Source organism: Salmo salar, chromosome ssa10 (genome assembly GCF_905237065.1).
Source record: "Salmo salar chromosome ssa10, Ssal_v3.1, whole genome shotgun sequence".
In the NCBI taxonomy this organism is placed as follows: domain Eukaryota; kingdom Metazoa; phylum Chordata; class Actinopteri; order Salmoniformes; family Salmonidae; genus Salmo; species Salmo salar.
Window position 1 is genome coordinate 123,757,843 of NC_059451.1, and position 21,477 is coordinate 123,779,319.

At 45.7% G+C, this 21,477-nt stretch overlaps 1 protein-coding gene across 4 annotated transcripts in view; it reads right to left on the minus strand.

The window, feature by feature from the left end:
- Nucleotides 1–21,477, minus strand: part of LOC106561824 (protein phosphatase 1 regulatory subunit 12A) — a 67,612-nt gene that overhangs the window by 37,361 nt on the left and 8,774 nt on the right. For all 4 annotated transcript variants that reach the window (XM_045688657.1, XM_045688656.1, XM_045688655.1 and 1 more), the window contains exons 2-4: nucleotides 10,637–10,767; nucleotides 7,051–7,169; nucleotides 888–1,044 (exon numbers count right to left, since the gene is read on the minus strand). In XM_045688657.1, the coding sequence (XP_045544613.1) occupies nucleotides 888–1,044; nucleotides 7,051–7,169; nucleotides 10,637–10,767 (407 nt within the window). The remainder of the gene's footprint in view (nucleotides 1–887; nucleotides 1,045–7,050; nucleotides 7,170–10,636; nucleotides 10,768–21,477) is intronic.

A 21,477-nucleotide genomic window follows, 5' to 3' on the forward strand; every position in this document is an offset into this window, starting at 1 on the left:
GAGTGGGAGAGAGAGAGAGAGAGGAGGGGGAGAGAGGAGGGGGAGAGAGAGATGAGGGTGAGAGAGAGAGAGGAGGGAGAGGAGTGGGAGAGAGATGAGGGTGAGAGAGAGATGAAGAGGGAGAGAGAGACAAAGAGGAGGGAGAGAAGCAGACAAGTTAGAAAGAGGAGGTGGTTGAGGTAAGGCAAAATGTGAGGTGGTGAGGATGACTAACGTTAAGTATGTTTAGCATGTTTAGCACGTTTACTATGCGTAGCACTGGCTTTATCAATAAGTGCATTGAGGACGTCGTCCACTCAGTGACTGTACGTACATACTCCAACCAGAAGCCATGGATTACAGGCAACATTTGCACTGAGCTAAAGGGTAGAGCTGGCGCTTTCAAAGAGCGGGACTGTAACCCGGATGCTTACAAGAAAACCCGCTATGCCCTCCGACGAACCATCAAACAGGCAAAGCGTCAATACAGGGCTAAGATTGAATCATACTACACCGGCTCCGACGCTCGTCGGATGTGGCAGGGCTTGCAAACTATTACAGACTACAAAGGGAAGCACAGCCATGAGCTGCCCAGTGACACGAGCCTACCAGACGAGTTAAATCACTTCTATGCTCGCGTCGAGGCAAGCAACACTGAGGCATGCAAGAGAGCATCAGCTGTTCCGGACAATTGTGTGATCACGCTCTCCGTAGCCGACGTGAGTAAGACATTTAAACAGGTCAACATAAACAAGGCTGCGGGGCCAGACGGATTACCAGGACGTGTGCCCGGAGCATGTGCTGACCAACTGGAAGGTGTCTTCACTGACATTTTCAACATGTCCCTGATTGAGTCTCTAATACCAACATGTTTCAAGCAGACCACCATAGTCCCTGTGCCCACTCACTTCATGACTTCTATGTAGCCCTTGGCAGCAGCCACGTGTAGTGCTGTGGCCTTGGTGTTAGGGTGAGGTGTGAGCGCGCCACTTCCTGCCAGCACCGCGTTGGCATCCGCCAGCATCACCCGCTCCTCTTCCCGCCTCGCCATGTCCACGTCAACCCCTAAGAGAGAGGAAGAGGGACACATGCAACAGATGGGTACCCAGATTCCATAATAATCCCTAGTTACCCTGCTTCTAGAACACCCAGATTCCATAATAATCCCTAGTGACCCTGCTTCTAGAACACCCAGACTACATAATAATCCCTAGTTACCCTGCTTCTAGAACACCCAGACTACATAATAATCCCTAGTTACCCTGCTTCTAGAACACCCAGACTACATAATAATCCCTAGTTACCCTGCTTCTAGAACACCCAGACTACATAATAATCCCTAGTTACCCTGCTTCTAGAACACCCAGACTACATAATAATCCCTAGTTACCCTGCTTCTAGAACACCCAGACTACATAATAATCCCTAGTGACCCTGCTTCTAGAACACCCAGACTACATAATAATCCCTAGTTACCCTGCTTCTAGAACACCCAGACTACATAATAATCCCTAGGTACCCTGCTTCTAGAACACCCAGACTACATAATAATCCCTAGTGACCCTGCTTCTAGTATTATAGAACACCCAGACTACATAATAATCCCTAGTTACCCTGCTTCTAGAACACCCAGACTACATAATAATCCCTAGTTACCCTGCTTCTAGAACACCCAGACTACATAATAATCCCTAGAGTTACCCTGCTTCTAGAACACCCAGACTACATAATAATCCCTAGTTACCCTGCTTCTAGAACACCCAGACTACATAATAACCCCTAGTTACCCTGCTTCTAGTATTATAGAACACCCAGACTACATAATAATCCCTAGTTACCCTGCTTCTAGAACACCCAGACTACATAATAATCCCTAGTTACCCTGCTTCTAGAACACCCAGACTACATAATAATCCCTAGTGACCCTGCTTCTAGAACACCCAGACTACATAATAATCCCTAGTGACCCTGCTTCTAGTATTATAGAACACCCAGACTACATAATAATCCCTAGTTACCCTGCTTCTAGAACACCCAGACTACATAATAATCCCTAGTTACCCTGCTTCTAGAACACCCAGACTACATAATAATCCCTAGTTACCCTGCTTCTAGAACACCCAGACTACATAATAATCCCTAGTTACCCTGCTTCTAGAACACCCAGACTACATAATAATCCCTAGTTACCCTGCTTCTAGAACACCCAGACTACATAATAATCCCTAGTTACCCTGCTTCTAGTATTATAGAACACCCAGACTACATAATAATCCCTAGTGACCCTGCTTCTAGTATTATAGAACACCCAGACTACATAATAATCCCTAGTTACCCTGCTTCTAGAACACCCAGACTACATAATAATCCCTAGTTACCCTGCTTCTAGAACACCCAGACTACATAATAATCCCTAGTTACCCTGCTTCTAGAACACCCAGACTACATAATAATCCCTAGAGTGACCCTGCTTCTAGTATTATAGAACACCCAGACTACATAATAATCCCTAGTTACCCTGCTTCTAGAACACCCAGACTACATAATAATCCCTAGATACCCTGCTTCTAGAACACCCAGACTACATAATAATCCCTAGTGACCCTGCTTCTAGAACACCCAGACTACATAATAATCCCTAGTTACCCTGCTTATAGTATTACAGAACACCCAGACTACATAATAATCCCTAGAGTGACCCTGCTTCTAGAACACCCAGACTACATAATAATCCCTAGTTACCCTGCTTCTAGAACACCCAGACTACATAATAATCCCTAGTTACCCTGCTTCTAGAACACCCAGACTACATAATAATCCCTAGTTACCCTGCTTCTAGAACACCCAGACTACATAATAATCCCTAGTTACCCTGCTTCTAGAACACCCAGACTACATAATAATCCCTAGTTACCCTGCTTCTAGAACACCCAGACTATATAATAATCCCTAGTTACCCTGCTTCTAGTATTATAGAACACCCAGACTACATAATAATCCCTAGTTACCCTGCTTCTAGAACACCCAGACTACATAATAATCCCTAGTTACCCTGCTTCTAGAACACCCAGACTACATAATAATCCCTAGTGACCCTGCTTCTAGAACACCCAGACTACATAATAATCCCTAGTTACCCTGCTTCTAGAACACCCAGACTACATAATAATCCCTAGTGACCCTGCTTCTAGAACACCCAGACTACATAATAATCCCTAGTTACCCTGCTTCTAGTATTATAGAACACCCAGACTACATAATAATCCCTAGTTACCCTGCTTCTAGAACACCCAGACTACATAATAATCCCTAGTTACCCTGCTTCTAGAACACCCAGACTACATAATAATCCCTAGTGACCCTGCTTCTAGTATTATAGAACACCCAGATTCCATAATAATCCCTAGTTACCCTGCTTCTAGAACACCCAGACTACATAATAATCCCTAGTTACCCTGCTTCTAGAACACCCTGACTACATAATAATCCCTAGTTACCCTGCTTCTAGTATTATAGAACACCCAGACTACATAATAATCCCTAGAGTGACCCTGCTTCTAGTATTATAGAACACCCAGACTACATAATAATCCCTAGTGACCCTGCTTCTAGTATTATAGAACACCCAGACTACATAATAATCCCTAGTGACCCTGCTTCTAGAACACCCAGACTACATAATAATCCCTAGTTACCCTGCTTCTAGTATTATAGAACACCCAGACTACATAATAATCCCTAGTGACCCTGCTTCTAGTATTATAGAACACCCAGATTCCATAATAATCCCTAGTTACCCTGCTTCTAGAACACCCAGACTACATAATAATCCCTAGTTACCCTGCTTCTAGAACACCCAGACTACATAATAATCCCTAGTTACCCTGCTTCTAGAACACCCAGACTACATAATAATCCCTAGTTACCCTGCTTCTAGAACACCCAGACTACATAATAATCCCTAGTGACCCTGCTTCTAGAACACCCAGACTACATAATAATCCCTAGTGACCCTGCTTCTAGAACACCCAGACTACATAATAATCCCTAGAGTGACCCTGCTTCTAGAACACCCAGACTACATAATAATCCCTAGTTACCCTGCTTCTAGAACACCCAGACTACATAATAATCCCTAGTTACCCTGCTTCTAGTATTATAGAACACCCAGACTACATAATAATCCCTAGTGACCCTGCTTCTAGAACACCCAGACTACATAATAATCCCTAGTTACCCTGCTTCTAGAACACCCAGACTACATAATAATCCCTAGTTACCCTGCTTCTAGAACACCCAGACTACATAATAATCCCTAGTTACCCTGCTTCTAGAACACCCAGACTACATAATAATCCCTAGTTACCCTGCTTCTAGAACACCCAGACTACATAATAATCCCTAGTTACCCTGCTTCTAGTATTATAGAACACCCAGACTACATAATAATCCCTAGTTACCCTGCTTCTAGAACACTCAGACTACATAATAATCCCTAGTGACCCTGCTTCTAGAACACCCAGATTCCATAATAATCCCTAGTGACCCTGCTTCTAGTATTATAGAACACCCAGACTACATAATAATCCCTAGTGACCCTGCTTCTAGAACACCCAGACTACATAATAATCCCTAGTTACCCTGCTTCTAGAACACCCAGACTATATAATAATCCCTAGTTACCCTGCTTCTAGTATTATAGAACACCCAGACTACATAATAATCCCTAGTTACCCTGCTTCTAGAACACCCAGACTACATAATAATCCCTAGTTACCCTGCTTCTAGAACACCCAGACTACATAATAATCCCTAGTGACCCTGCTTCTAGAACACCCAGACTACATAATAATCCCTAGTTACCCTGCTTCTAGAACACCCAGACTACATAATAATCCCTAGTGACCCTGCTTCTAGAACACCCAGACTACATAATAATCCCTAGTTACCCTGCTTCTAGTATTATAGAACACCCAGACTACATAATAATCCCTAGTTACCCTGCTTCTAGAACACCCAGACTACATAATAATCCCTAGTTACCCTGCTTCTAGAACACCCAGACTACATAATAATCCCTAGTGACCCTGCTTCTAGTATTATAGAACACCCAGATTCCATAATAATCCCTAGTTACCCTGCTTCTAGAACACCCAGACTACATAATAATCCCTAGTTACCCTGCTTCTAGAACACCCTGACTACATAATAATCCCTAGTTACCCTGCTTCTAGTATTATAGAACACCCAGACTACATAATAATCCCTAGAGTGACCCTGCTTCTAGTATTATAGAACACCCAGACTACATAATAATCCCTAGTGACCCTGCTTCTAGTATTATAGAACACCCAGACTACATAATAATCCCTAGTGACCCTGCTTCTAGAACACCCAGACTACATAATAATCCCTAGTTACCCTGCTTCTAGTATTATAGAACACCCAGACTACATAATAATCCCTAGTGACCCTGCTTCTAGTATTATAGAACACCCAGATTCCATAATAATCCCTAGTTACCCTGCTTCTAGAACACCCAGACTACATAATAATCCCTAGTTACCCTGCTTCTAGAACACCCAGACTACATAATAATCCCTAGTTACCCTGCTTCTAGAACACCCAGACTACATAATAATCCCTAGTTACCCTGCTTCTAGAACACCCAGACTACATAATAATCCCTAGTGACCCTGCTTCTAGAACACCCAGACTACATAATAATCCCTAGTGACCCTGCTTCTAGAACACCCAGACTACATAATAATCCCTAGAGTGACCCTGCTTCTAGAACACCCAGACTACATAATAATCCCTAGTTACCCTGCTTCTAGAACACCCAGACTACATAATAATCCCTAGTTACCCTGCTTCTAGTATTATAGAACACCCAGACTACATAATAATCCCTAGTGACCCTGCTTCTAGAACACCCAGACTACATAATAATCCCTAGTTACCCTGCTTCTAGAACACCCAGACTACATAATAATCCCTAGTTACCCTGCTTCTAGAACACCCAGACTACATAATAATCCCTAGTTACCCTGCTTCTAGAACACCCAGACTACATAATAATCCCTAGTTACCCTGCTTCTAGAACACCCAGACTACATAATAATCCCTAGTTACCCTGCTTCTAGTATTATAGAACACCCAGACTACATAATAATCCCTAGTTACCCTGCTTCTAGAACACTCAGACTACATAATAATCCCTAGTGACCCTGCTTCTAGAACACCCAGATTCCATAATAATCCCTAGTGACCCTGCTTCTAGTATTATAGAACACCCAGACTACATAATAATCCCTAGTGACCCTGCTTCTAGAACACCCAGACTACATAATAATCCCTAGTTACCCTGCTTCTAGTATTACAGAACACCCAGACTACATAATAATCCCTAGAGTGACCCTGCTTCTAGAACACCCAGACTACATAATAATCCCTAGTTACCCTGCTTCTAGTATTATAGAACACCCAGACTACATAATAATCCCTAGTGACCCTGCTTCTAGAACACCCAGACTACATAATAATCCCTAGAGACCCTGCTTCTAGTATTATAGAACACCCAGACTACATAATAATCCCTAGTTACCCTGCTTCTAGAACACCCAGACTACATAATAATCCCTAGTTACCCTGCTTCTAGAACACCCAGACTACATAATAATCCCTAGTTACTCTGCTTCTAGTATTATAGAACACCCAGACTACATAATAATCCCTAGTGACCCTGCTTCTAGAACACCCAGACTACATAATAATCCCTAGAGACCCTGCTTCTAGTATTATAGAACACCCAGACTACATAATAATCCCTAGTTACCCTGCTTCTAGAACACCCAGACTACATAATAATCCCTAGTGACCCTGCTTCTAGAACACCCAGACTACATAATAATCCCTAGTTACCCTGCTTCTAGAACACCCAGACTACATAATAATCCCTAGTGACCCTGCTTCTAGGTCTCGCCCTACAGCATCCTCAGTGAGTTAATGACTATGTTGATGTGGGTCTGTGTGTTAACGAGGCGTAACTGTGAAAACCTAACACCCTACCTTGTTTCTTGATCTCTCCCTTCAGCAGTCTCTCCATAGCATCCTCAGTGACCACATCCAGAGGAAGCTCTCCTTCGCTGTTCACCGCCCCCACACGGGCACCGTGCTCTATCAGGTACCTGCAACATAGACTCACAACATAATGGTTCCCACACACACACACACACACAACAATGTTTTCTACACACACACACACACACAACATAATGGTTCCTACACACACACACACAACAATGTTTTCCACACACACACACACACAACGGTTCCTACACACACACACACACAACAATGTTTTCTACACACACACACACACAACATAATGGTTCCCACACACACACACACACACACACACACAACATAATGGTTCCTACACACACACACACACACACACAACATAATGGTTCCTACACACACACACACACACAACATAATGGTTCCTACACACACACACACACACACAACATAATGGTTCCTACACACACACACACACACAACATAATGGTTCCTACACACACACACACACACACACACAACATAATGGTTCCTACACACACACACACAACATAATGGTTCCTACACACACACACACACAACATAATGGTTCCTACACACACACACACACACACACAACATAATGGTTCCTACACACACACACACACACACAACATAATGGTTCCTACACACACACAACATAATGGTTCCTACACACACACACACACAACATGTTTTCTACACACACACACACACACACACACTTTAACAGATCCTACACACACAACATAATGTTTCCTACACACACACAACACCACATCAATGTATTGTACAGTGCAGTGGTTCTTCATCCTGGTAACAAGGAGTGGACATTTAACACTACACACCTGATTCCACTGATCATGGCTTGTTTGTTGTTTACTCCATGTGTAACTCTGTGTTGTTGTTTACTCCATGTGTAACTCTGTGTTGTTGTTTACTCCATGTGTAACTCTGTGTTGTTGTTTACTCCATGTGTAACTCTGTGTTGTTGTTTACTCCATGTGTAACTCTGTGTTGTTGTTTACTCCATGTGTAACTCTGTGTTGTTGTTTACTCCATGTGTAACTCTGTGTTGTTGTTTACTCCATGTGTAACTCTGTGTTGTTGTTTACTCCATGTGTAACTCTGTGTTGTTGTTTACTCCATGTGTAACTCTGTGTTGTTGTTTACTCCATGTGTAACTCTGTGTTGTTGTTTACTCCATGTGTAACTGTGTGTTGTTGTTTACTCCATGTGTAACTCTGTGTTGTTGTTTACTCCATGTGTAACTCTGTGTTGTTGTTTACTCCATGTGTAACTCTGTGTTGTTGTTTACTCCATGTGTAACTCTGTGTTGTTGTTTACTCCATGTGTAACTCTGTGTTGTTGTTTACTCCATGTGTAACTCTGTGTTGTTGTTTACTCCATGTGTAACTCTGTGTTGTTGTTTACTCCATGTGTAACTCTGTGTTGTTGTTTACTCCATGTGTAACTCTGTGTTGTTGTTTACTCCATGTGTAACTCTGTGTTGTTGTTTACTCCATGTGTAACTCTGTTTTGTTGTTTACTCCATGTGTAACTCTGTGTTGTTGTTTACTCCATGTGTAACTCTGTGTTGTTGTTTACTCCATGTGTAACTCTGTTTTGTTGTTTACTCCATGTGTAACTCTGTGTTGTTGTTTACTCCATGTGTAACTCTGTGTTGTTGTTTACTCCATGTGTAACTCTGTGTTGTTGTTTACTCCATGTGTAACTCTGTGTTGTTGTTTACTCCATGTGTAACTCTGTGTTGTTGTTTACTCCATGTGTAACTCTGTGTTGTTGTTTACTCCATGTGTAACTCTGTGTTGTTGTTTACTCCATGTGTAACTCTGTGTTGTTGTTTACTCCATGTGTAACTCTGTGTTGTTGTTTACTCCATGTGTAACTCTGTGTTGTTGTTTACTCCATGTGTAACTCTGTGTTGTTGTTTACTCCATGTGTAACTCTGTGTTGTTGTTTACTCCATGTGTAACTCTGTGTTGTTGTTTACTCCATGTGTAACTCTGTGTTGTTGTTTACTCCATGTGTAACTCTGTGTTGTTGTTTACTCCATGTGTAACTCTGTGTTGTTGTTTACTCCATGTGTAACTCTGTGTTGTTGTTTACTCCATGTGTAACTCTGTGTTGTTGTTTACTCCATGTGTAACTCTGTGTTGTTGTTTACTCCATGTGTAACTCTGTGTTGTTGTTTACTCCATGTGTAACTCTGTGTTGTTGTTTACTCCATGTGTAACTCTGTGTTGTTGTTTACTCCATGTGTAACTCTGTGTTGTTGTTTACTCCATGTGTAACTCTGTGTTGTTGTTTACTCCATGTGTAACTCTGTGTTGTTGTTTACTCCATGTGTAACTCTGTGTTGTTGTTTACTCCATGTGTAACTCTGTGTTGTTGTTTACTCCATGTGTAACTCTGTGTTGTTGTTTACTCCATGTGTAACTCTGTGTTGTTGTTTACTCCATGTGTAACTCTGTGTTGTTGTTTACTCCATGTGTAACTCTGTGTTGTTGTTTACTCCATGTGTAACTCTGTGTTGTTGTTTACTCCATGTGTAACTCTGTGTTGTTGTTTACTCCATGTGTAACTCTGTGTTGTTGTTTACTCCATGTGTAACTCTGTGTTGTTGTTTACTCCATGTGTAACTCTGTGTTGTTGTTTACTCCATGTGTAACTCTGTGTTGTTGTTTACTCCATGTGTAACTCTGTGTTGTTGTTTACTCCATGTGTAACTGTGTGTTGTTGTTTACTCCATGTGTAACTGTGTGTTGTTGTTTACTCCATGTGTAACTCTGTGTTGTTGTTTACTCCATGTGTAACTGTGTGTTGTTGTTTACTCCATGTGTAACTCTGTGTTGTTGTTTACTCCATGTGTAACTCTGTGTTGTTGTTTACTCCATGTGTAACTCTGTGTTGTTGTTTACTCCATGTGTAACTCTGTGTTGTTGTTTACTCCATGTGTAACTCTGTGTTGTTGTTTACTCCATGTGTAACTCTGTGTTGTTGTTTACTCCATGTGTAACTCTGTGTTGTTGTTTACTCCATGTGTAACTCTGTGTTGTTGTTTACTCCATGTGTAACTCTGTGTTGTTGTTTACTCCATGTGTAACTGTGTGTTGTTGTTTACTCCATGTGTAACTGTGTGTTGTTGTTTACTCCATGTGTAACTCTGTGTTGTTGTTTACTCCATGTGTAACTGTGTGTTGTTGTTTACTCCATGTGTAACTCTGTGTTGTTGTTTACTCCATGTGTAACTCTGTGTTGTTGTTTACTCCATGTGTAACTCTGTGTTGTTGTCTGTGTCACACTGCTTTGCTTTATCTTGGTCAGGTCGCAATTATAAATGAGAACTTGTTCTCAACTAACCTACCTGGTTAAATAAAGGTGAAATAAAAAATAAATAAATAAAAATAAAAAGATTTGATGATGAGTTGATTAGTTGGAGTCAGGTGTGCAACCCCTTTGGGATCCTCAGGACCAGGATGTAGAACCAGTAGTATAGTGGAACAGTGTGATATTAAATAGACAGAGGACCCACTTGGTGATCTGTATGAACCCGCAGGAGGCAGCAGCGTGGAGGGGGGTCCATCCCTCGTTATCCCCCCGGTTTACATCACTTCCACTCTCCACCAGGAACTGGACCATCTCTGCATTCTCATCTATACACGCCTGCAGAGGACAGGAAACACATTGGTAGGTGAGAGATGTGAGTGAGAGAGGACAGGAAACACATTGGAAAGTGAGAGATATGAGAGATGTGAGTGAGAGAGGACAGGAAAGACATTGGAAGGTGAGAGATGTGAGAGAGAGAGGACAGGAAACACATTGGAAGGTGAGAGATGTGAGTGAGAGGACAGGAAACACATTGGAAGGTGAGAGATGTGAGAGAGAGGACAGGAAACACATTGGAAGGTGAGAGATGTGAGAGAGGACAGGAAACACATTGGAAGGTGAGAGATGTGAGAGAGGACAGGAAACACATTGGAAAGGTGAGAGATGTGAGAGAGAGAGAGAGGACAGGAAACACAGTGGAAGGTGAGAGATGTGAGAGAGAGGACAGGAAACACATTGGAAGGTGAGAGATGTGAGAGAGAGAGAGAGAGAGAGAGAGAGAGAGAGAGAGAGAGAGGACAGGAAACACATTGGAAGGTGAGAGATGTGAGAGAGAGAGGACAGGAAACACAGTGGAAGGTGAGAGATGTGAGAGAGAGGACAGGAAACACATTGAAAGGTGAGAGATGTGAGAGAGAGAGGACAGGAAACACATTGGAAGGTGAGAGATGTGAGAGAGAGAGAGGACAGGAAACACATTGGAAGGTGAGAGATGTGAGAGAGAGGACAGGAAACACATTGGAAGGTGAGAGATGTGAGAGAGAGAGAGGACAGGAAACACATTGAAAGGTGAGAGATGTGAGTGAAAGAGGACAGGAAACACATTGGAAGGTGAGAGATGTGAGTGACCTTGAATATAAATCAAGTTTTAAAAGCATACTGTGAGTTTTGGGTCTAATGAGACCTTCATCAGACGATACATGATCAAACGCTGAATCTTTACACATTGATTAAAACATTTTTTCCTCGACCTAGAGAGGGGAAACAGAGACTTGTTAGAGATGAGATTGTGGTTTTAATGTCTAAATGGATTAGTGCACGGTGCTAGCAACACCGTGGTTTTGGGTTTAATTCCCAGATGGGACATTGAATAAATACAGTCACCGGTCAATGTTGACATTTCTGTTCCGTCGCATAAAAGCATCTGCTAAATAACCAGATTTCTTATTCTGGACAACTTTGGACTACGTAAGGCTATAAGAGGTGTTTCTGTTTCATTTCTAACTCAATTCTGACCACTTGATTAGTGGCACACTCCTGGATAATTAACTTTGGGTTGGTAGCGAAGACAAATCTAGACGGTTCTAAAAACCTGGAGTGTCTATCTGTCTGTCTGTCTGTCTGTCTGTCTGTCTGTCTGTCTGTCTGTCTGTCTGTCTGTCTGTCTGTCTCTACATGGCCTGGAGTGTCTGTCTGTCTGTCTGTCTGTCTGTCTGTCTCTAAAGGGCCTGGAGTGTCTGTCTGTCTGTCTGTCTGTCTGTCTCTAAAGGGCCTGGAGTGTCTGTCTGTCTGTCTGTCTGTCTGTCTGTCTGTCTGTCTGTCTGTCTGTCTGTCTGTCTGTCAAGGGCCTGGAGTGTCTGTCTGTCTGTCTGTCTGTCTGTCTGTCTGTCTGTCTCTCTAAAGGGCCTGGAGTGTCTGTCTGTCTGTCTGTCTGTCTATCTGTCTGTCTGTACATGGCCTGGAGTGTCTGTCTGTCTGTCTGTCTGTCTGTCTGTCTGTCTGTCTGTCTCTACATGGCCTGGAGTGTCTGTCTGTCTGTCTGTCTGTCTGTCTGTCTCTAAAGGGCCTGGAGTGTCTGTCTGTCTGTCTGTCTGTCTGTCTCTAAAGGGCCTGGAGTGTCTGTCTGTCTGTCTGTCTGTCTGTCTGTCTGTCTGTCTGTCTGTCTGTCTGTCAAGGGCCTGGAGTGTCTGTCTGTCTGTCTGTCTGTCTGTCTGTCTGTCTGTCTGTCTCTAAAGGGCCTGGAGTGTCTGTCTGTCTGTCTGTCTGTCTATCTGTCTGTCTGTACATGGCCTGGAGTGTCTGTCTGTCTGTCTGTCTGTCTGTCTGTCTGTCTGTCTGTCTCTACATGGCCTGGAGTGTCTGTCTGTCTGTCTGTCTGTCTGTCTGTCTGTCTGTCTGTCTGTCTCTGTCTGTCTCTCCATGGCCTGGAGTGTCTGTCTGTCTGTCTCTACATGGCCTGGAGTGTCTGCCTGTCTGTCTCTACATGGCCTGGAGTGTCTGTCTGTCTGTCTCTACATGGCCTGGAGTGTCTGTCTGTCTGTCTGTCTCTACATGGCCTGGAGTGTCTGTCTGTCTGTCTGTCTGTCTGTCTGTCTGTCTGTCTGTCTGTCTGTCTGTCTGTCTGTCTCTACATGGCCTGGAGTGTCTGCCTGTCTGTCTCTACATGGCCTGTAGTGTCTGCCTGTCTGTCTCTACATGGCCTGGAGTGTCTGTCTGTCTGTCTGTCTCTACATGGCCTGGAGTGTCTGTCTGTCTGTCTGTCTGTCTGTCTCTACATGGCCTGGAGTGTCTGTCTGTCTGTCTCTACATGGCCTGGAGTGTCTGTCTGTCTGTCTCTACATGGCCTGGAGTGTCTGTCTGTCTGTCTGTCTGTCTGTCTGTCTGTCTGTCTGTCTCTACATGGCCTGGAGTGTCTGTCTGTCTGTCTGTCTCTCCATGGCCTGGAGCGTCTGTCTGTCTGTCTCTACATGGCCTGGAGTGTCTGTCTGTCTGTCTCTACATGGCCTGGAGTGTCTGTCTGTCTGTCTGTCTCTACATGGCCTGGAGTGTCTGTCTGTCTGTCTGTCTCTACATGGCCTGGAGTGTATGTCTGTCTGTCTGTCTCTACATGGCCTGGAGTGTCTGTCTGTCTGTCTGTCTCTACATGGCCTGGAGTGTCTGTCTGTCTGTCTGTCTCTACATGGCCTGGAGTGTCTGTCTGTCTGTCTGTCTGTCTGTCTGTCTCTACATGGCCTGGAGTGTCTGTCTGTCTGTCTGTCTGTCTGTCTGTCTGTCTGTCTGTCTCTACATGGCCTGGAGTGTCTGTCTGTCTGTCTGTCTGTCTGTCTGTCTCTACATGGCCTGGAGTGTCTGTCTGTCTGTCTGTCTGTCTGTCTGTCTGTCTGTCTGTCTGTCTGTCTGTCTCTACATGGCCTGGAGTGTCTGTCTGTCTGTCTCTACATGGCCTGGAGTGTCTGTCTGTCTGTCTGTCTGTCTGTCTGTCTGTCTGTCTGTCGCTACATGGCCTGGAGTGTCTGTCTGTCTGTCTGTCTGTCTCTACATGGCCTGGAGTGTCTGTCTGTCTGTCTGTCTGTCTCTACATGGCCTGGAGTGTCTGTGTCTGTCTGTCTGTCTGTCTGTCTGTCTGTCTGTCTGTCTGTCTGTCTCTACATGGCCTGGAGTGTCTGTCTGTCTGTCTGTCTGTCTGTCTGTCTGTCTGTCTGTCTGTCTCTACATGGCCTGGAGTGTCTGTCTGTCTGTCTGTCTGTCTCTACATGGCCTGGAGTGTCTGTCTGTCTGTCTGTCTGTCTCTACATGGCCTGGAGTGTCTGTCTGTCTGTCTGTCTGTCTCTACATGGCCTGGAGTGTCTGTCTGTCTGTCTGTCTGTCTCTACATGGCCTGGAGTGTCTGTCTGTCTGTCAGTCTCTACATGGCCTGGAGTGTCTGTCTGTCTGTCAGTCTCTACATGGCCTGGAGTGTCTGTCTGTCTGTCTGTCTGTCTCTACATGGCCTGTGGTGTCTGTCTGTCTGTCTGTCTGTCTGTCTGTCTGTCTGTCTGTCTGTCTGTCTGTCTGTCTCTACATGGCCTGGAGTGTCTGTCTGTCTGTCTCTACATGGCCTGGAGTGTCTGTCTGTCTGTCTCTACATGGCCTGTGGTGTCTGTCTGTCTGTCTGTCTGTCTGTCTGTCTGTCTCTACATGGCCTGGAGTGTCTGTCTGTCTGTCTGTCTGTCTCTACATGGCCTGGAGTGTCTGTCTGTCTGTCTGTCTGTCTCTACATGGCCTGGAGTGTCTGTCTGTCTGTCTGTCTCTACATGGCCTGGAGTGTCTGTCTGTCTCTACATGGCCTGGAGTGTCTGTCTGTCTGTCTGTCTGTCTGTCTGTCTGTCTGTCTGTCTGTCTGTCTGTCTCTACATGGCCTGGAGTGTCTGTCTGTCTGTCTCTACATGGCCTGGAGTGTCTGTCTGTCTGTCTCTACATGGCCTGGAGTGTCTGTCTGTCTGTCTGTCTGTCTGTCTCTACATGGCCTGGAGTGTCTGTCTGTCTGTCTGTCTCTACATTGCCTGTGGTGTCCGTCTGTCCGTCTGTCCGTCTGTCTGTCTGTCTGTCTGTCTGTCTCTACATGGCCTGGAGTGTCTGTCTGTCTGTCTCTACATGGCCTGGAGTGTCTGTCTGTCTGTCTGTCTGTCTGTCTGTCTGTCTGTCTGTCTGTCTCTACATGGCCTGGAGTGTCTGTCTGTCTGTCTCTACATGGCCTGGAGTGTCTGTCTGTCTGTCTCTACATGGCCTGGAGTGTCTGTCTGTCTGTCTGTCTGTCTGTCTCTACATGGCCTGGAGTGTCTGTCTGTCTGTCTGTCTCTACATTGCCTGTGGTGTCCGTCTGTCTGTCTGTCTGTCTGTCTGTCTGTCTGTCTGTCTGTCTGTCTGTCTCTACATGGCCTGGAGTGTCTGTCTGTCTGTCTGTCTCTACATGGCCTGGAGTGTCTGTCTGTCTGTCTGTCTGTCTGTCTCTACATGGCCTGGAGTGTCTGTCTGTCTGTCTGTCTGTCTCTACATGGCCTGGAGTGTCTGTCTGTCTGTCTGTCTCTACATGGCCTGGAGTGTCTGTCTGTCTGTCTCTACATGGCCTGGAGTGTCTGTCTGTCTGTCTGTCTGTCTGTCTGTCTCTACATGGCCTGGAGTGTCTGTCTGTCTGTCAGTCTCTACATGGCCTGGAGTGTCTGTCTGTCTGTCTGTCTGTCTGTCTGTCTGTCTGTCTCTACATGGCCTGGAGTGTCTGTCTGTCTGTCTCTACATGGCCTGGAGTGTCTGTCTGTCTGTCTCTACATGGCCTGGAGTGTCTGTCTGTCTGTCTCTACATGGCCTGTGGTGTCTGTCTGTCTGTCTGTCTGTCTGTCTGTCTCTACATGGCCTGGAGTGTCTGTCTGTCTGTCTCTACATGGCCTGTGGTTAGTAGGTAGACAAAAGAGCATGTTTAGAAGGTACCAGGGTTGCAGGGTAGTAGATTAGGATTCGACTCCAGACCTCACGCTAAACGAATAAACGACTCCAGACCTCACGCTAAACGACTCCAGACCTCACGCTAAACGAATAAACGACTCCAGACCTCACGCTAAACGAATAAACGACTCCAGACCTCACGCTAAACGACTCCAGACCTCACGCTAAACGAATAAACGACTCCAGACCTCACGCTAAACGAATAAACGACTCCAGACCTCACGCTAAACGAATAAACGACTCCAGACCTCACGCTAAACGAATAAACGACTCCAGACCTCACGCTAAACGAATAAACGACTCCAGACCTCACGCTAAACGAATAAACGACTCCAGACCTCACGCTAAACGAATAAACGACTCCAGACCTCCCGCTAAACGAATAAACGACTCCAGACCTCCCGCTAAACGAATAAACGACTCCAGACCTCCCGCTAAACGAATAAACGACTCCAGACCTCCCGCTAAACGAATAAACGACTCCAGACCTCACGCTAAACGAATAAACGACTCCAGACCTCACGCTAAACCACTGACTCCAGACCTCACGCTAAACCACTGACTCCAGACCTCACGCTAAACCACTGACTCCAGACCTCACGCTAAACCACTGACTCCAGACCTCACGCTAAACCACTGACTCCAGACCTCACGCTAAACCACTGACTCCAGACCTCACGCTAAACCACTGACTCCAGACCTCACGCTAAACCACTGACTCCAGACCTCACGCTAAACCACTGACTCCAGACCTCACGCTAAACCACTGACTCCAGACCTCACGCTAAACCACTGACTCCAGACCTCACGCTAAACCACTGACTCCAGACCTCACGCTAAACCACTGACTCCAGACCTCACGCTAAACCACTGACTCCAGACCTCACGCTAAACCACTGACTCCAGACCTCACGCTAAACCACTGACTCCAGACCTCACGCTAAACCACTGACTCCAGACCTCACGCTAAACCACTGACTCCAGACCTCACGCTAAACCACTGACTCCAGACCTCACGCTAAACCACTGACTCCAGACCTCACGCTAAACCACTGACTCCAGACCTCACGCTAAACCACTGACTCCAGACCTCACGCTAAACCACTGACTCCAGACCTCACGCTAAACCACTGACTCCAGACCTCACGCTAAACCACTGACTCCAGACCTCACGCTAAACCACTGACTCCAGACCTCACGTTAAACGAATAAACGACTCCAGACCTCACGCTAAACGAATAAACGACTCCAGACCTCAAGTTAAACGACTCCAGACCTCAAGTTAAACGACTCCAGACCTCAAGTTAAACGACTCCAGACCTCAAGTTAAACGACTCCAGACCTCAAGTTAAACGACTCCAGACCTCAAGTTAAACGACTCCAGACCTCACGCTAAACGACTCCAGACCTCACGCTAAACGACTCCAGACCTCACGCTAAACGACTCCAGACCTCACGCTAAACGACTCCAGAACTCACGCTAAACGACTCCAGACCTCACGCTAAACGACTCCAGACCTCACGCTAAACGACTCCAGACCTCACGCTAAACGACTCCAGACCTCACGCTAAACGACTCCAGACCTCACGCTAAACGACTCCAGACCTCACGCTAAATGACTCCAGACCTCACGCTAAACGAATAAACGACTCCAGACCTCACGCTAAACCACTGACTCCAGACCTCACGCTAAACCACTGACTCCAGACCTCACGCTAAACCACTGACTCCAGACCTCACGCTAAACCACTGACTCCAGACCTCACGCTAAACCACTGACTCCAGACCTCACGCTAAACCACTGACTCCAGACCTCACGCTAAACCACTGACTCCAGACCTCACGTTAAACGAATAAACGACTCCAGACCTCACGCTAAACGAATAAACGACTCCAGACCTCAAGTTAAACGACTCCAGACCTCAAGTTAAACGACTCCAGACCTCAAGTTAAACGACTCCAGACCTCACGCTAAACGACTCCAGACCTCACGCTAAACGACTCCAGACCTCACGCTAAATGACTCCAGACCTCACGCTAAACGACTCCAGAACTCACGCTAAACGACTCCAGACCTCACGCTAAACGACTCCAGACCTCACGCTAAACGAATAAACGACTCCAGACCTCACGCTAAACCACTGACTCCAGACCTCACGCTAAACCACTGACTCCAGACCTCACGCTAAACCACTGACTCCAGACCTCACGCTAAACCACTGACTCCAGACCTCACGCTAAACCACTGACTCCAGACCTCACGCTAAACCACTGACTCCAGACCTCACGTTAAACGAATAAACGACTCCAGACCTCACGCTAAACGAATAAACGACTCCAGACCTCAAGTTAAACGACTCCAGACCTCAAGTTAAACGACTCCAGACCTCAAGTTAAACGACTCCAGACCTCACGCTAAACGACTCCAGACCTCACGCTAAACGACTCCAGAACTCACGCTAAACGACTCCAGAACTCACGCTAAACGACTCCAGACCTCACGCTAAACGACTCCAGACCTCACGCTAAACGAATAAACGACTCCAGACCTCACGCTAAACGACTCCAGACCTCACGCTAAACGACTCCAGACCTCACGCTAAACGACTCCAGACCTCACGCTAAACCACTGACTCCAGTTTCCAGTCTGAGATCCCTGCTCTGCCATTTACTCAGATTGTGAAGGCCAACCGTCAATAAGCCATTCTCTAAGAGGCTTTCCTTTTAAAATCAACCAATTACAAAGCTATTTGAGGTCCACTTCCTTGTTCATAAAGTGACATAATTGGTTGACTGGAACAATAAAAGTTAACTTACTCTACAATGAGACCTACACTATATTAACATTGACTAGAGCTTTGTAAAAATCTAGAGCTAATTTACTGTAGAGAGAGAGGGAAACAGGCTAATACTTTACTCCTCTCACCAACAAGCACCCTATTCCCCATAGGGCTCTGGTCTAAAGTAGTGCACTATATAGGGAATAGGGTTCTATAGGGCTCTGGTCTAAAGTAGTGCACTATATAGGGAATAGGGTTCTATAGGGCTCTGGTCTAAAGTAGTGCACTATATAGGGAATAGGGTTCTATAGGGCCCTGGTCTAAAGTAGTGCACTATATAGGGAATAGGGTTCTATAGGGCTCTGGTCTAAAGTAGTGCACTATATAGGGAATAGGGTTCTATAGGGCTCTGGTCTAAAGTAGTGCACTATATAGGGAATAGGGTTCTATAGGGCCCTGGTCTAAAGTAGTGCACTATATAGGGAATAGGGTTCTATAGGGCCCTGGTCTAAAGTAGTGTACTATATAGGGAATAGGGTTATATAGGGCTCTGGTCTAAAGTAGTGCACTATATAAGGAATAGGGTTCTATAGGGCCCTGGTCTAAAGTTGTGCACTATATAGGGAATAGGGTTCTATAGGGCTCTGGTCTAAAGTAGTGCACTATATATAGGGAATAGGGTTCTATAGGGCTCTGGTCTAAAGTAGTGCACTATATATAGGGAATAGGGTTCTATAGGGCTCTGGTCTAAAGTAGTGCACTATATATATATATAGGGAATAGGGTTCTATTTGGGACTCTAGTCCCCTCCACGGGCCAACGAGCTGAATGAACAGAGGACATTTCTCATCTCTTTTAGTTCTCCTTGTTGTGAATGTGGCTGTGCATAAGTTTTCTACCAGTGGATCCGCCGCTCCTTCACTGGGTCATCACGTGACTCAGTCATTGTGGAAATGGCCTTTCGACAGCAGCAGCAGCTGTTAGAAGGAGAATGTTTTTCCATTTCTTCATCTGAAGTCCCCACCATCGGGATTTGAAAGGGAGAAACAGAGGGAGACTGAGGAAGAGAGAGAGAGAAGAGGGGAGGAAGGGGGAGAGAGAGAGAGAGAGAGAGAGAGAGAGAGAGAGAGAGAGAGAGAGAGAGAGAGAGAGAGAGAGAGAGAGAGAGAGAGAGAGAGAAGAGGGGAGGAAGGGGGAGAGAGAGAGAGAGAGAGAGAGAGAGAGAGAGAGAGAGAGAGAGAGAGAGAGAGAGAGAGAGAGAGAGAGAGAGAGAGAGAGAGAGAGAGAGAGAGAGAGAGAGAGAGAGAGAGAGAGAGAGAGAGAGAGAAGAGGGGAGGAAGGGGGAGAGAGAGAGAGAAACGAGGGGGCAGAGGAGAGAGAGGGAGAAGACAGAGGCTTTAGATGGAAGGGGGTGGAAAGTTTGGAGCGAGGGCCTATATTTAATTATCGTTGCCAGGCAACTAGTGAGCAACAGAGGAGAAAGGGATGGATGGCACTGGGTGACAGCAGAACCAGGGTGACAGCAGGACCAGACCAATGTATCGTCTACGTCCCAACTGACACCCTGTTCCCTACATAGTCAAAAGAAGTGTACTACGTAGGGAATACGGTGCCATTTGGGACGTAAATCTAGAGAAGAGAGCAGTTCACGACACGTGCAAGGACCACATCCTCACATCTCACACAGACACGTTCTCATGGTTAGAACAACGGGCCACAGGAAAGAGAATTAGAGAGGAAATAGTCTCAGACGGTAAACCCACGTCGCTGTGAAAGGATAAGAGAATTCTACTATAACTGACAACGTCAGAAGATGTTTGAGATAAAATGGTTCAGTAGATGGTATAAAGGAGCGTGGATGTACAGACCTGTCTTCCTCTATATTCATTAGGCCAGCATGAGATGAGATGTGTGACTACAACCATTTTTCAAGACAGTTTCCAAGAGAGTGAAACGAAAGTCTAATCCATCGTTATAAGGTTGGACCCACTATATAGAGGATGGGCTCCCGAGTGGCGCAGCGGTCTAAAGGCACTGCATCTAGAGGCGTCACTACAGTACCTGGTTTGATTCCAGGCTGTATCACAACCAGCCGTGATTGGGAGTCCCATAGGGCGGCGCACAAATAAGAATTAGTTCTGAACTGACTTGCCAAGTTAAATAAAAGAGAGAGAGCTTCAGACCCTCCAGGTAAGGAGAGAGCTTCAGACCCTCCAGGTAAGGACAGAGCTATGTGTTTGGATATAATATATAAATACTGCATGTTGGGTCGGTACAGTCACAGTGTGACAGTGATGGAATCCAGACTACTGGTAGAGTCTCCCTCCCTCCTCTCAAGCTAAGTGATTGAGAGAGCAGAACACACACACACACACACACGGTCGACATGGTAAAACACGGTGTGTGTGTGTAGAGTAGAACTATTAGCTAAATGGCTAATAGTTCTACTCTGAATTTCCAATGGGAATTTAATCTAAAACAGGACCAATGACAACATCTTTTACACACAGAACAAACTATATTCTCTTGCATCCTCCCATTGGACTGAGGGAGAGTCACAGGCCCATCCTCCCACTGGACTGAGGCCCATCCTCCCACTGGACTGAGGCCCATCCTCCCACTGGACTGAGGCCCATCCTCCCACTGGACTGAGGCCCATCCTCCCACTGGACTGAGGCCCATCCTCCCACTGGACTGAGGCCCATCCTCCCACTGGACTGAGGCCCATCCTCCCACTGGACCGAGGCCCATCCTCCCACTGGACCGAGGGGGACGTCACAGGCCCAT